A 15,841-nucleotide genomic window follows, 5' to 3' on the forward strand; every position below is an offset into this window, starting at 1 on the left:
GGGTCAGTGTTGCTGCATGGTAGGTGATTAGTGAACAGTCAAATGGACAATTAGTAACCCACAGCTGAAGGATGAAGAGGCTTTTGCAGATGGCACTGGGCATTTAGATGACATACTGCAGTTAACTACTCAACTCTACATGATATCATAGGATACTGAGAATGGTGAGAAATAGAGAGATAGAAAACCTTGTTGATGAATGATGTTCCTGTGGTTATTGGCTAATAATGCTGAATAGAAAGTGAAGTTGTGAGGACATGTCCTTTAGCTGAATAGGTACAGAAAATGCCTTCACCCTGAGCAGCGCCGTTTTGTCAAGAGCACCAAGATTTAATTCAGGAGTAAGCAACAACTTGTACAAGAAGTAATGACACATTTACCTGTGATAAATCTTGAATTGCAAAAACAGCAATTCATTTGTTTGAACACATTTGTTTTAGTAGATTTTTAGAACTAAATCTTGGTCTTCTTTCAGTTTGCGGATCGAAGAATTTGTTTGATTTTGTTGCCCAAAACCACATGCAAAAAAAAAAAAAAAAATAGTGCGACACTGATTTCAAAATGGAAGCCTGAGAGAGGCCGTGTTATACATGTATAAAATTTCCCATAAGGCACTGGGGCCGGAGTCTTAATCATGCAGACTCGGCCAGCAGGTTAAGAAGAGCACAGAGCCAATGACGTTACCCGGCCGGGGGGAAAGGGGAGGGGCTTACCAGGGCTTCATAATCTTCTGTAGTTTCTGATACCGCCTGCAAAGATTTGAGAAACTTTGGTGTCAAAGGTGGGAAACAAACAACGACACCTTTTAGACTGAGCTAGCACAGAGCAGGGAACAACAAACATGATAATCTGACCAGGACTTAATGTGTAGACATTCCTGAAAGAGAGACCAGAGCCCAAGCAAATCCAACCTATTAGACATCATAAAAATTATTTCTTGTTGTATAAATTCAGACACAAGCAAAGTGAAATTACATATTTCATTCAGCACAAACTTTCATGGTATATGATGTACACTTTGAACCAGTAAGCCTACTAATACCTTGAAAGCATGCCAAGCAGAAAGAGTTGAAAAGCAGTTTGCTGCAACTTTACTTGTACACAGAAAGCTTAGGTAAGAATGACAATGTACAGGAATCAAACATTTTTATCCAACAAGAAAAAGATTAACAAATCTAATATTTTCAAACCTCAAAAATGTCTTGAGTGACGTGTGCAGGAGGGGAAAAAATCCTTCACTGTTAACTTATGATAGTGTCAGTCATGCTGTGAAACCTATTACCGATCATACGTATTATGACCGGATTACTGTAACAATGAAGCTCAACCCAAATAACAAAAAAATGCATGTTTTTTCCATCAACAGCAGCAATGTGTCTTCCGGGAAACAATGTTTTAGTCTGTGTAGTCCACAGACCTCATTGTCAAGGAAAACCGACAATTATCCAGAGTAAAGAGGACACTGCCTGGAAAAATGTGTTTTCAAAACTGTAAACCCAACAGACAAAAGTTAATGCACCTCCACTGTATTGTAATGGAGGCACAAATCTCCGAGACTGATATGGATTGATGGACAAATAAAACCAAAACTATTTGCATGGCTAAAACCCACTAGAGGTAAGTCAGAAAAACTTGTTTTTTTATTTTATTTGGGTGAATGACCCACTTCAAACAATATTCTAGAAACTTGTCCCCTTTCTTTTTGAAAGAAAAACCTCTAAATAATCTATTTGAAGTTGCACTCTACATTCTGAGCAGCGACTGTGTCTAAGAACAACAAACAGGTGCTCTACGCTTCAGCCAGTAGAGGGCAGTATCTGCCTTTGACTTTCAGCGCTTGCGTGGGCAACAACCGCAGCAGCCAGCCAGCTAATTTCCACATGAACACTACAACATCTCTGGCAGAAGCATTAGATCACAGCACCGCTCTATCCTCAAGAGTCTCCAGGGCTGATCCTCTTGAATAATTACAGTACACCAAATTGGCTGTCAGGCGCACTAATGAGTGTGTGTGTTTATGTGTGTTTCAGACACTGATACCTATCTGCGTGTCTGTTTCATAAGCTCCTTATGTTGTGATAATATGCAGCAGAACCACTTGCTCTGTCTCGCTCACCCTCTCTCTTACACACACGCACACACATATACGGAGGCCACTTTAAATATGAATAACTGATGGTAATTTACATAAAAACATATTTAATGAAAGAGCCAGGGGCAGAGTGGAGTCAACATCAGTACCACTGGCTCCTTGCAGTAGATCAAACAGGGTTAAAATATTTGATAATTTGAACATTATATGCAAAAAAGGAAAAGAGGCTTCAATGATTTCCTGTCAAGTAGTAAAAGTGTGTATAAATGCTAGAGGGGCTGCTGTCTCATACCCAGAAATAGGAGATCATTAAGTGGTTTCTGCTAAGGAGCGCACATTAAATATCTGACCGGAATTTGAACCTTTATTTTTCAAATAATACAGTGAATTTAGCTCTGTGGATCAGGAGATAAAGATTTGTGTGTGTTTGTGTCTGGTACAAAAGTGTTTTGAGCTATTAAGGGTTTCTATTGTGCTGTAGCAAGATCACATTTGACCTTGTTTGAGTGTGCGTTTACAACACAAGTGCCGACAGGCAGCGACTTCTTATGCAAGCAAACAATTCTTCCATCTATCTTTTCTCTCCCTAGGATGAAAAAGGGATGAATAATGAGAACTGCGTGAGGCAGAAAACGAGTGCGTCTCGGACGGCTGGCTGCTGCTGCCCTCCCTGCCGGGTTGCACCGTATGTGTGCACGTTTGCACTCCCACAGTAATTCTCCTGCGGGTTTCGACTCTGGCTGGCGCCTTGCTCTCACACAGTATGCCACAGACACACAGGCACACACACAGACACACACACACACACACACACACTTCCCCCTGGCATCACGACTGAGAAATTCCACCTCAGCGAAAAATGTCCTCGCTTTAACCTTCAGTTGAGACGGTCTCTAGGGCCCTCCAGCCCCAACACACACATACACACACACACACATACACACACACACACACACATACACACACACACACACACACAGAAGATGAAAAAGAGCCCCGGGGCATGTACTGTTCAAGCTACCTCTTCTCTTTTCAGCAGTAACACATCTGGACGACACCTTTAGTCCATAACCATCACAGTCAGAGTCAAGTATGGCGTAGCTGTGGAGCCAATGCACATACTATAACATCACATTCCTGTAGGCTTTGACGGAGATGTATATCTCTTCAAAAATTTAACGATGCATCTTGGGTATGTTAACCACAGAGATATTCATGTGCATAGAAAACTATGATTGACCAAGTTGGGCTGTTTGTTTCTTCTCCGATGCAGGAAGGTATTGTTGATAGTGAAGACAACATTCAAGCAAGTTTAAGAAACATTCAATAATATTCTTTTCAGAACGCAAAATTTTTTTGTGATCTAACAAAAAACACCTATTTTCACTGCAAACCCTTTGTGTGCTGCACAATTATTACTCTATTATCATTTTTAATGACAAAATGTATGCATTACTTTAGCCATTACTCATTACAGGGCGGTACTTTTCTTTTCCGTAGTTTGAACAGGACAAACTTTTCCCTTTGTCATTTAGTATCACAAAGTGAATTAAAGAATGTAAACAGAATTAAATCAAGTACTTTGCTAGCTTTGGACCAATCAGATTGCACAGTGCAACTTCAAAGACCTCCTGGAGTCAAATATGTGTAGATGGGATACACTTAGAGTTCCACCTGATCACTTAGAGCTAGACATACATTATTTAACCCTGTAATGGACTTCAGTCAAGTCATAATGGATCGTTGTCACAAATCTCTGCTTGGTCACTTCAGAAAAAGATATACTGCAGCTGCAAATTAAATATTTCCAATTAAACAGCAGTAAGCTTTTATTTGATTTCTGACTCACTAAAAAGATATGTCACTTCAACTTGGATCAGGCTTCGACACAAAGTTTTTGAAATGGATCAGACTGCTGAGTCAATGTCTAATATCAAACATTATGTGCTAAATATTATAGTAAACCACTAAAAATCTGTACACATACCCTTCCTATCTATGTCCAACCTGTCACATTCATCACACAAAGAGGAATAATAAATTGTCTGCAGGGAAGAACACATTGCGGCAACAACAGAGGAAGTCTGGAACAACTACAGAGAGACGGACAGAGCAGCCAGTAATGGACTTACTCAGTCCCACTCTCCACCATCTGAGTGAGCAGGGAGATGCCATCCAGATTGATGAACTCCTGGGCGAAGGTGATGTCCCGCGAGGCGTTGGCCAGGTCCTTCAGAGATTCCAGCTTGGCATCCATGCTGGACGACTGGATCCGCTCATGAAGCTGGACTGCTGTCTGGTGCTGGAGGGGAAGAGGAGGAGGAGGACACATACATATAGAGATTAATAAAAATAAAACGTGCATCTGAAATGATTAAAAAGTATTTTCTTATGTGCCTATAAGCCATTTTGCAGAGAACTGAAACTTACAGGAGAGGTGGTCAAGCGCAGGATTGAGCCGTTCTTAATGTCATTGCGGTTCTGAGGAGAATTACCACAGAGAAAGTACAAGTTAGTAGAGCACTTAAGGCGTATTTTTATCTTGGAAGCTGCTGCCTGGAATTACAAACGGATAACCAAACCTTTTCTGTGATGTAGAAATTGGTCGCGTCAGCAATCTGCAGAGCAAAGTTTTCATGGTTCCCCAAGGACCACCTAAATGCCATTAGGTGGAGAAAAAAACATTGCATAATTAGTATTAAAAGTGAAGAACAACTTCTGGAAAATACAGCTAATAGGATTCGAGTATGGGGATAGAGGGAGAAAATGAGAGAGAGGGTTTTTTCAAGAAGCCCTTGGAGAATTATTTTCAAATCCAAAGGCATTCATTTATGCACACACACACACACACAGACACACACAAAAAAAGTAAATGCACACTTACCCCTCGCACACTTCTTTAATGATGGCTGAAAGAGGCTTTTTCTGTGGAGAAAGGCAAAAACTACATTTAGTCTACGGTTCAAGCTTGAGTTCCTAAAACAACTCAGTCAACTCAGAGAAGGCTGTAATTATTTTATATTGCAGGACTGGCACAATGAGAGGCTGTTCTTCAGGGGCCTGTTATTTACCCGACTGTCCGCGTGCTGATGTGGCATCACTGACCATCTCTGGTGCATCATTTCATGCATCATGATGTGAAACTTCTTCCATGTCAGCATCAGTGATATTCTGTTCCACAGCGGTAGTAAAAATGTACACCTACTCAAGTACTGCACTTACACTAAGTAGAAGTTAGAGGTACTTTACTTGAGCATTTCCACTGTGCTACTTTATACTTCTACTCGGATCTGTTTCAAAAGGAAAATATAGTTTCTGGCTCCATCACACTGATTTGGCAGTTACATTACAGAGATTAAGATTAGGATATTACATATAAAACCTATAGTGCTTTAAAAAAAAAACTTTTTAATATGAATGTATTTTAACCCTATTCTTAAAAAAATCAAAGAATATGTAGACATACTAAATATTAATGTCAACTTTTGATACTTGACAGTTTCTGATACTCTCAATCACAATGCTACACATTTCATACTCAAGAAGTATTATGATTCGACACCAAGTCTTACTGAACATAATAAATATTTGTTAAAATTTGCTTCAATTCAACCAGCTGCAACATTAAAATGCTGCCAGCATGTTTATACATCAATACTAATAATACTATATCCAAATAATATATATAAACAACAATATAATACTCTGAAACTGATCTTTATAAACAGAAAGTGCTTTAAAGATGGTTTGAGGTAGCATAATCTTTTCAAAACACACAATCACCAAAAACACACAACATGTTACGACCGTGCACACAAACATTCATACACGACAATTTAGTGAGCGTCAGTAAACAGTCCCAATATGCTTATAACTGTAAACGATCTGATTGTGCTGCTGCTTCTCTGAGGTTTAACCAAAGCAGTGAGAGAGGCTGCTTCAAATAATACGAGCTGCAGTGATGAAGATTTACAGAGAGAAGATAATGGTGGCAGGATGGTGGGCATATGTGACAGGGAGAGGGAGGCGGAGAGGCGACAGGAGAGGAGGATGGGCTGTTATGTGAACAACAGGGAGAACACAGAGGATAACAAAAAGTGAGAAAATAAGCAAACTGAAGAAGATGAAGGGAAAACAACAGCAAACACAGGAAGGGGGGGGAGGTGGGAGTGGTTGTTGGACAGAGAGAAAGAGAGATGGGAGGAAAATGACGAGCTTGCAAAATTCATATGGGGGCGAGGGGGTTGGTGACAAATATAAGGAGTGTGAGTGTGTGTGCCAGTCAGTATTAATATTTGCACGCCGGCTGCTGCTGTCACCCTGAGGCTGTGTGTGTGTGTGTGTGTGTGTGTGTGTGTGTACTGTAGCCTGGCAGCATACTGTAAGTCCCTCACGTCCAAAAGTACAACATACTACAACAGGGTAATTATGGGTTTCAAAAGGACATTTTAGGACATTTTTAATGTTATCTGAAATTGAATTTTAGACAAATAATTTTTAAAAAAGATTAAAAAATAAAAAGTATAAACAGAGACAATGTACTGTTATGTACTATAGAAAAATATATATAATAATAGCCTCCTCTGACAATACAATATTACTTGAATAGATCCTGTTTTTACTTTCAATATGTTCAGCTTTTGCTTTTTCTCAGTTCTTGCTTTTTTTTGCGAGCAAAGTACTAAAATGCTCAGTGATCAAAGAAATAGCAAAGGTTTGCAATATCTTAAAAGAAATGAAACCATTTGAGCATTGCTTGGAGCGATTCCTTCTCTCGTTCAAGATCAAAGCTTTTTCCAACTTTGAATTATATAATTAATAAACTAATGGTAAATTGCATATTTGCGGATTGAATAATATAAGTTACACAATATTGGCACATGTGCAAAACTTTTTATAACTCAGATAATCCTCATAATACTTCACTGCTCACTTGATTCCACTTTTGCCCTGTATTGTAAGTAAAGTAGTGATGAAAATCAAGATCAAAATTTGATCTAAAATTGGGACAAAACAACAAAAATAAAGTAAGGAAGTGCTCTGAGGAAGTCTTTAATCTCTAAACCTTTTGCACTGTTCTTTTAAGTTCTGATACTTACATATGTGTATTCACCAATTACTGTCTGATCAGGTGTGAGGTCTTTTTTAGGAAAGTCTTTCTCTTTTGAGATGGACCCTTGCTCCTGAAACAAGCATTCATCTTGTTTTACACATATTTAAGTTATTAACATAAAACAAAGTCTGTCTTTAGTTGTACAATTCATTTGGAAATACTGTAAAATGAACACAAAACAAAGCAGCTGATGTTTCCCCTCCAAGATGACTCTCCTCTCCTCTACCGACCTCTGTCTGCACTCATATCTTATTACCTCTGAGGTATAAAAACATGCTGCTTTTTCCTACCCTTTCATCCTCCAGGAGTTAAACCGCCTCCACTATCCTGTCTGTTCTGCCCCTCTTCCATCAATGCTCCCTTTCTGCTCTCCACGACATCTTTCCCTCTCTTACCATTACCTCCTTTTTATACCAAACCATTACCTCCTCTTACTACAGTCCAGCAAGGAGAGGAAAATAGTCCACTTGTAAAATATTGCACCTGGCAATGAGTGTGATACCTTAATATACTACAGTCAATCTCACGTTCAGTCAGTCTATACCGTCTGCCAGCTTTAGAGCTTTTTTTTTTTGTCGTCTGACGTGATACTCTGCTTTCTAACTGGGAGGATAACAAGTACACTTCATCTCTCCTTCCGAGGTCATTCATTCAGTTACACAACAAGCAGACTTCACTAGCTCGGCTTTGACGTCTGCTAACAACAATGTTGTTCATTGCACGTTCAATACAGTCACTGAACTGTTAAATATAGTCGTAATCAGTGAGATACAAGAAGTGTAATATGAATAAAACATAAGAAAACACACAAAATTTTCCTTCATGGTAATCTATATAATCTAATACACATCTTTACGACAAGAGAATAAGAGAATGGAATCTAATATAAAAAGCACAAAATGTATTAAAGCTGCTTTAAGCAATAGTTTTATCTCGACAATGGATCAGTTGACTATTTGTATGTGAGGGGAAACACTCATGATGATGAAACCAAATATAATTTTCACCTGATTCTGCAGTTCCCCTCTACTCTACACATTGTTTCAGTCTCTTCCAGCTAACACAACTTTAAAGAAGCTACAGTATGTTTTGGTTATAGTAGTCTGGCATAACAGTTTCTACAGCCATCATTATTAGATCTCCAAACAGATATAAAATCAAGTTGTTTCAGCCTGTTTTGACTTTAATTGTCCTGCTTGTTGCTGCATAAATTCTCCTGCAACTGCCTCCAAACTTATTTTCTACTTGCAAACAGATCGCTCATCACTCATCCCACCAGAGACGCCCATTACCTTGTTTCTCTCCCCGTATCTCTATTGCATTTCTGATAAACAACAACAATGAAATGCTTATTAAAATAGTCTGCACTTGTACCAATTCCCCAGCGTTCCTACAAAAAAAACGTTAGATTTTTGTGCCTGGGGGGCATGGGAGATATTTGGAGAGATACAAAAATCAAACAGTATGATTTATGCAAACACAAACACACAAAAACACACAGACTGAAGCAGATGTATCTATGCACACTGCAGTAAAGTATTTACACATAAAATACCAGCAGAAAATCAAAAACACACACATGAATCTCCATATAAACACACACACACACACACACTACAGAGCTGTCAACACATAAGCGCACACACATGCATGAATAGTAACAACTATGCATGCTACCACACAAAAACACCCACACACAATTTCACTTATGCAGAGTTGTACCCACGTAAACAAACAAAGAGCACACACCCAAATTCACATCCATGCACACACGCACACACACACACACACACACATACACCAACACTCTCAGCTGAAGCCCACTCCCCATCGCATGACTCAGACAGCCATATGCTGCTGCAGGGCCTATTGTACAGAGGAGATGAAGAGGGAGGAGGGAGAGGTGGGGGTTGATGCTGGAGGACAAGAGAGGAGGAGGCACGGCGTAAGTTTCACAGTTACAACAAAAGACAGGGAGGAGGAGAGAGAGAGAGAGAGAGAGAGGGGGGGGACGGTTGAGGGAGAAAATACGGAATGAGAAAAAGGAGGAGGAGGCAACAGATAGGAGGAACAAGAGAAAGATGACAGGGAGAGATAAGAGAACTGAAAGAAGAGGAGGTGGAGAGGTGGCTTAAAAAGTGAAGACAAAAGAAACCGCAGAGACAAGCTGCTGATAAAGAGTCATTAAAAACACAAACTAACTAACATCCCTAAATCTACATCTAAGTGTTTAAGGCACCTTGTGACAAACCTAGAAACACACATAATCTGCAGTTCAATGTTTCATTCAGCGGTTCATCCATTGAGAAGGGCAATCATGACTCCGGTTGCCACGGTGACTCATAGCTTGTACAATCATTAGCCCAACCATGAGTCACACACGCATGGAGAGAACAGGCCATTTTACACACTGCATGTGTAATCAAATAATGTAACAGTAAACATGTCATCCCCTCCACAAGTAGTCATTGTTTGGGCTAATTATTTTATTAGCCTTTTATACAATGTGTGTTAGACCCTGATGAATGCTGACATAAAGTGTGTCCTTTATGTGTGTGCTGGCATGCATTCTCTCGCTGAAGTCACTGATCAGCCAATCGGTGTGGTGATTTTGACGCCAGAAATTGCATTATTTTCATCAAAAGTATTGTTATAAATATCACGTGATGCATGAATTACAGCAACTGTATGAGCTCCTTTAGCATCTGAGCTTAAAGTGGATATATTATGCTTTTTGTGATTTTCTGTCATTTATATTCTGTTATGATGTCAGATATCTATGTTAAAGGTCCCCTCCACATATGTTTTAAGATGTATATATAAAACACTCTACTTTGAATAATAATTTGTGTCTGATACATTTTTTTCACAAAAAAAGTTAAATTATCTGCATTGAAATTACATCTACTCCTTCTTCCTCATTAAATATCCAGAATCTATAAATCTGCAAATATTGTTCACTTCAGAAGTTGAATTGCTTAACAAAAGATGTCTCCTGCTTCACTGGAAAGTCTATTCTCAGTGTTTGTGCACTGGAAGCTTCAACTTTCCACATCACACTTGTGTAGGTTGAATATTGGACAAACAGCCTTCTAGTGTCAAACTCTGCACATACATCATTCTGTAGAGTGAAGTGCAAACATTCAACTGTGGGAACAAGAGGAACAACATATTTTTGAGTGGAGGGGAACTTTAGTCGTCATAGTCAGAGTTCCAAAAGTTGAGGTGAACATATGTAGAAATGCTCCTGGCAAGTCAAAAGCCCAGGCTTCAGCCTGCTCTGAACAGGCTGGGATCAGCTCGTCGTACACGTCCATCAATGGCTGTCTGCCCTGTAGCCTTTGTTGCTAAGGTTTTCTCATGTGTTGTTTGCGTTGTCCACTATTTCTGACTGGATTTTGGCTCAAACATGTACGGATGTATTTGAGAAGTTGACATTTCAAGTAAAGAACTAGAAAAAGAAGTGAAATCTGACTACTATTGTTTATTGTGAGTAGTGGCTAAGATACAGCTTCTGGAAGATAACCAATCAGAACAGAGTGGGCTCATCAGGAGGGGGGCCATATTATATTGGTCATTTTCCTTTCCAATTATACAAATGACATTTTATAAACCTTACTTTGTGACAAAAGTAGGATTGATGTATCATATATCATGTCAGTCATAATTATGGTGTAAGATTTGAGCCATTAATTACAGAGCATCCATCATTACATTCAGCGCTGCCTGTTAAACAACAACTTTAATTATGACACTTCCTTTAGGCTATTAATTTAATTTGTTGGGAACAATGCAAAGATGCATCATGCCCCTATCACATCCACCCACCCCCTCCAGCCAGACACACACATTCCCCCAGACGTTTGAACCACTTCCAATATATACACAACAATGGATTACTGTACAATGCTATGTTCAGACAAAACATGCACTGTGTTCACAGACAAAACATTCACTATGTATCTGTCAGACTTTAATCTTGGTGGATTTTAAGTGACGTTGTTGTTGTTGTTTTGTGCTCAGGCACCTACCTGATCTATCTCCATGAGCTTGGGGAAAGCCCCCGGCCACTCGATGGCCACCTTGACAATGTCTGCCGGCGGCGGCATGGCTGCCGGGGGGGTGTTTGGTGTGGGTCTTGCTGCCTCGCACCTCCGTCACTATTCCTAAAGGTGTCTCATCCAAACCTGCAGGAGAAAAGCGTAAAGGAGGAGAGGATGGGGAGAAAGATGAAGGAAAGAAAAGAGAGCAGGAAAAAGACAAATTGGGGCACATTAGTCAAGAATTATGACGGTTTGCTTGGATTAGCTTCCTCTGAATTCAAATATTATATATGACTGAGGAGAAAAGGTCAGCAAGAGAGCAGAAAAATACATAAGACATGAGTATAGTGCAGCGCTTTGGGGACTGCTCATACACTATTACAGAAAAAGCTACTGAAGAACTGAAACCAATATTTCACTTTCATACATTTAAAGGTTTAGAGGAAATGATTAAATTCGCCTACTTAAACTGGATTACTGTTATTTGTACAGACACAAACAGCACACACACTGGCCCCAAAACTAACTGAGGTCAGGTTGCTCAGCTGCAGTGCATGAGGGTCTATCATCAGTGCCGCTATAGAAACCACATACACAATACCTGCCATCTTTAGCTCACAGCTAGAACACGTTCCCCTGCTTGTGTTGCAGCTGACCTTAAAAACTGAACGCTTGATGCAAATTCCTGCAGATAGTGGTGGTAAAAAAAAAAAAAGCACTCAAACACACAGCTCCACTTCGATCACCCACTACCACAAACTAAAGCAGACAAACCGATTTTTTGTCCTCTCCGATCACTTCCTTATCGTTCAGCTTATCTGCCCCGTGCCGGCGGGGCAGATACACTCAAGAGTTTAATTCAAATCAAAGTTTAACTGCTAATGAGGTCACAGCAGGTGAGTGAATTGAAACGTTGCTTTTAAAAGATCCACTGTTTCGCTTGTACTAACACAGTTCAGCCTTTTATACACAACAGAAAGACACAAACCATCTGGCAGCAACATCGTACGACTCCCAGAGTAATAACATTTACTCTGTAACATTTCCACACTGATAAAAGTGCCATATAAGAGTTCCTGCAGTTTGACAGATGAAGCTCTCTTTTATTGAAGTGCAGGCAGAGATGGTAGCTGCACTTCAACCACAATAGCCACTACTGTATGCATGCAGGACTCAACAGCAACAGCTTTAACAGGTTACCAGACTGGAGCTTCTTCCCACTAACATAAAAGGGGCACTCAACCAATTGTAGACAAACAGGTCAGTTTACTCATCACGGAGAGCATAAAACAGCCATTGAAAACATCTGTATAATGTCTCTTGTGGCTCTGGAGAAGCTTTGTCAAGTCTGAGAAAATTACTCAAGTGACATCACATAGGTTGGCTGGTGTTTGGAACAGAGCCTGACTAAATTGGCCAGACCGATATACTGGCCAGTGGCCAATATTAGCTTATCTCAAGATATATTGATATCAGTGTATATGTCTGGCAAAGGATAGGTTCATAATTTTTCAAGTCTGGCTTAAAACAAACATCGGGTGCCAATATGAACATTGTAATAGGTTTTTCTTGCTGTAATCATTGCTGCTGTTCATACTGGCCATTAAAAGATCCATTCTCAGTGTGCTTTCAGTGTAAATGATGGGGGACAAAGTCCACAGTCAAATGTTTATCTGAAGCTCATATAAGGCTTCAGCCATCCAAATTAGCCAAATCAAGTGGATATCCTCCAAAGTTAGTCTATTTAGTGCCAAATGTCCCTCTTTTTGTTATTATTCTTCCACTGCGGCTCAACAGGGAAACACAAAGAGGGAAGTTTGTACTAAAAAGACTTCAATTTTGTATGGTCTCCACTTCATTGACAAATGGACTCATCTGGACGGCTTCATTTTGAAGCTTCATATTAGCTTTATTTTAACTTCTGAATACATTTTTGCAAAAAATGAGGACTGTGGATTTTGTCCCCCACCACTTCCACTGAAAGTGCATTGAGAAGGGATATTTTAATGGTCAGCATGTGCCAGTGCTCAATTGGGCACTTGACTAATGTTTTAAGACAGTATAGAGATACTGTATGTTTGAGCTCATTTAGAAACGGTGTCTCCATTACTAATTTGTCCATCAGGGAGCAGTGACAAGTTTATTTTTTAAATATAAAATGCCCTGCTCGTTACATACGTATCTTGGCCACACGACAAATTTAAGGGATGCTTATGTTTGTTTATGTAATGTATGTGTTATGTTGGTGTTTATATTAAAGAAACTGAAGCATGGAGGTTGTAAGGTGTGGATGTTTACCAGGCAGGGAGAGTGAGAGAACTTTTGGCTGTACTCTTTTGAAAGAAGTGGGTTACTCCCTCTTAAGCAGCCCAAACCCTCATGTTCTCTTGTCTTTTACTGGTCAAAACACAATTGATCCACACAAACACACTTTGAATCTGCTCTTGCAACCGTGTGCAGCCTGGTTCCTATGCATAGCAACGAGCGCACAAGGGTCTTTCATATGAACACACTCAAAAACATGAAGCTTGTAATCCTGGGTGGCTCCTCCCTCCTTGGCTTCTGTCCCTGTGCAGATGATTCCTGAGAGGGCCGGAAAAAAAAGCACGATATCTGACAGAGGAACAGGCAGCTGGATTGACCCGAAACCCTGTGGCTTTCTAAGATAAGCCAGTTAGAGGTCCCATGGGAGAAAAAACAGTCAAATCACAGTCACTCCAAACCACACAGGGAGAGTTGGGTAATGCCACTTCTGTGTGCTTGCAGGGGGTCTAATGAAACTCACCACTGCACAGTTATCAAGCATAAATGCAGCGTAGATGTTCCCCAAAAAACGACTGAGGATGGCATCAATAATTCACCTTCCTAGCATGTCTCCAAAGCTTGGATCATCTTAGTTCTTGGTGGAGAAGCCTGTTTACATATTTAATCTCAATCCATAATGCATGAAGATGGGTTCAGACTAATTCCAGGGAGACAACTATTGAGCAGAATGGTGTGAGTGTTGATATACAGAGCATGTGTGCTTGAACACAGGCAAAATAGTGAGTGATGAAAAGTGTGTGTGTGCACACTATCCAAATTTGTTTTTGTGTGCATGTCCACAGTCTGTGCTAGTGCGCAAAATATGTGTTTTGTTTATAAGCACGTATTAATTTAAAGACAGTATACGTAATGAGTCTGGCCTGGTGTTGTGTGTGAGTCACCCCATAATAATCCACATAGCCTTTATTCAAGGGCCCGTTGCCATGGCAGCCGCTGCATCAATAGCTCGAGAAGCGGATGCATCTTTCTTTCCAAAAGCGTGTCATACCCAAGTCATGTTTGTCACAACTCCGCCAAGATGAGTCACTCCACCCCTCTGGTTTGAATTTCAATCCATTCAAATAAGAACGAGTATGTTCATTGAAGATTAGAGAGGTGTGTTAAATACTTTCTGAGACACTTTGCCTTCAGTGACATTCAGTGCAGATGCAGCTGTGCATCTCGCTTTCTGTTCCCTATGCAGAGAAAATATTGCTCTTGGTCCCCGTTCTTGGTAAAGCAAGGCGGCAGGTGAGAAAACACTAAGATAGATACATGCAAACATCTGGATGAGCACAATCCTGCACACATCACATTTAAAGGAGCTCAATGCCGAAAGAAACTGTATGGTATAAGAATATCACCATCCTTTTTATTCTATGTTGGAAATAAACTGTCTCACAAAGACAATCCTTGCTGTACTGTTCATATGGACAGAATGTGTGATTCATTCAGTTGTATTACAGACAATAGCATGTTAGTCATCTATACACATTTTTCATCCCTCTCAATACTGACTGAAGACAGACAGGCACTCAATGAAAGCTATAAAGCTGCCATTCTTAAGACAGATTGTCAAGATTTTTTCCAACACACACACACAACCCCCCCCCCCCCAAACATAAAGCATAATTCAAACACCACTTTGGTGTCACCATATTCACAATATATGATTAGCCGATTAATCGATCAGTCTATCGACAGAAATCTGCAACTATTTTGATCATTCATTTATCGTTTTGAGACACTTTTTGAGAATAATTCTTTGGTTTCAGCATCTTACATGTGAATATTTTCTGGTTTATTTAGTCCTCTGTGATACTAAACCAAATATCTCTATGTTGTGGACTGCTGGTCGGGACAAAACAAGACATTTTAGGTTGCATCTTGACCAAATAACTCATTGATTAATCAAGAAAATAACAGATTAAATAATCGTTAGTTGCATTCCTCATTTCCAGATCTCAACAATTACTTTGGTGAGTACAATGTTCTCTTAACCAGTGCAAATGACACAACCACTCAAAAGTATGTGCCTGCGCTGCTGTGAGTGTGTATATGTACATGTGGTGACTGAGGATTTGGCTTTCCAGTAAAGACGCCAAAGTGTGTGTGTGTGTGTTTTTACATCTATGTGTGTATTCCGAGCATCTTGTCATCATCTTCCAAGAACTACGGATGACTCAGAGATGGATGGCCTTGAGGCTTATTGATTGGAGAGACACACACACACACACACACACACACACACACCCGGACACACACCTATCTCATTGCTGACAGCCACAG

The 15,841-nt window shown here is 40.0% G+C and overlaps 1 protein-coding gene across 3 annotated transcripts in view; it reads right to left on the reverse strand.

The window, feature by feature from the left end:
* elmo1 (engulfment and cell motility 1 (ced-12 homolog, C. elegans)) overlaps nt 1-15,841 on the reverse strand; it is a 108,357-nt gene that overhangs the window by 55,579 nt on the left and 36,937 nt on the right. For 2 of the 3 annotated variants that reach the window (XM_067613219.1, XM_067613218.1), the window contains exons 2-7: nt 11,237-11,392; nt 4,977-5,017; nt 4,675-4,747; nt 4,523-4,573; nt 4,225-4,394; nt 714-749 (exon numbers count right to left, since the gene is read on the reverse strand). In XM_067613219.1, coding sequence (XP_067469320.1) covers nt 714-749; nt 4,225-4,394; nt 4,523-4,573; nt 4,675-4,747; nt 4,977-5,017; nt 11,237-11,314 — 449 coding nt within the window. In that variant the 5' untranslated portion in view covers nt 11,315-11,392. The remainder of the gene's footprint in view (nt 1-713; nt 750-4,224; nt 4,395-4,522; nt 4,574-4,674; nt 4,748-4,976; nt 5,018-11,236; nt 11,393-15,841) is intronic. The other variant, XM_067613220.1, reaches the window with a different exon arrangement.

This window comes from Thunnus thynnus, chromosome 15 (assembly GCF_963924715.1).
Source record: "Thunnus thynnus chromosome 15, fThuThy2.1, whole genome shotgun sequence".
Lineage (NCBI taxonomy): Eukaryota > Metazoa > Chordata > Actinopteri > Scombriformes > Scombridae > Thunnus > Thunnus thynnus.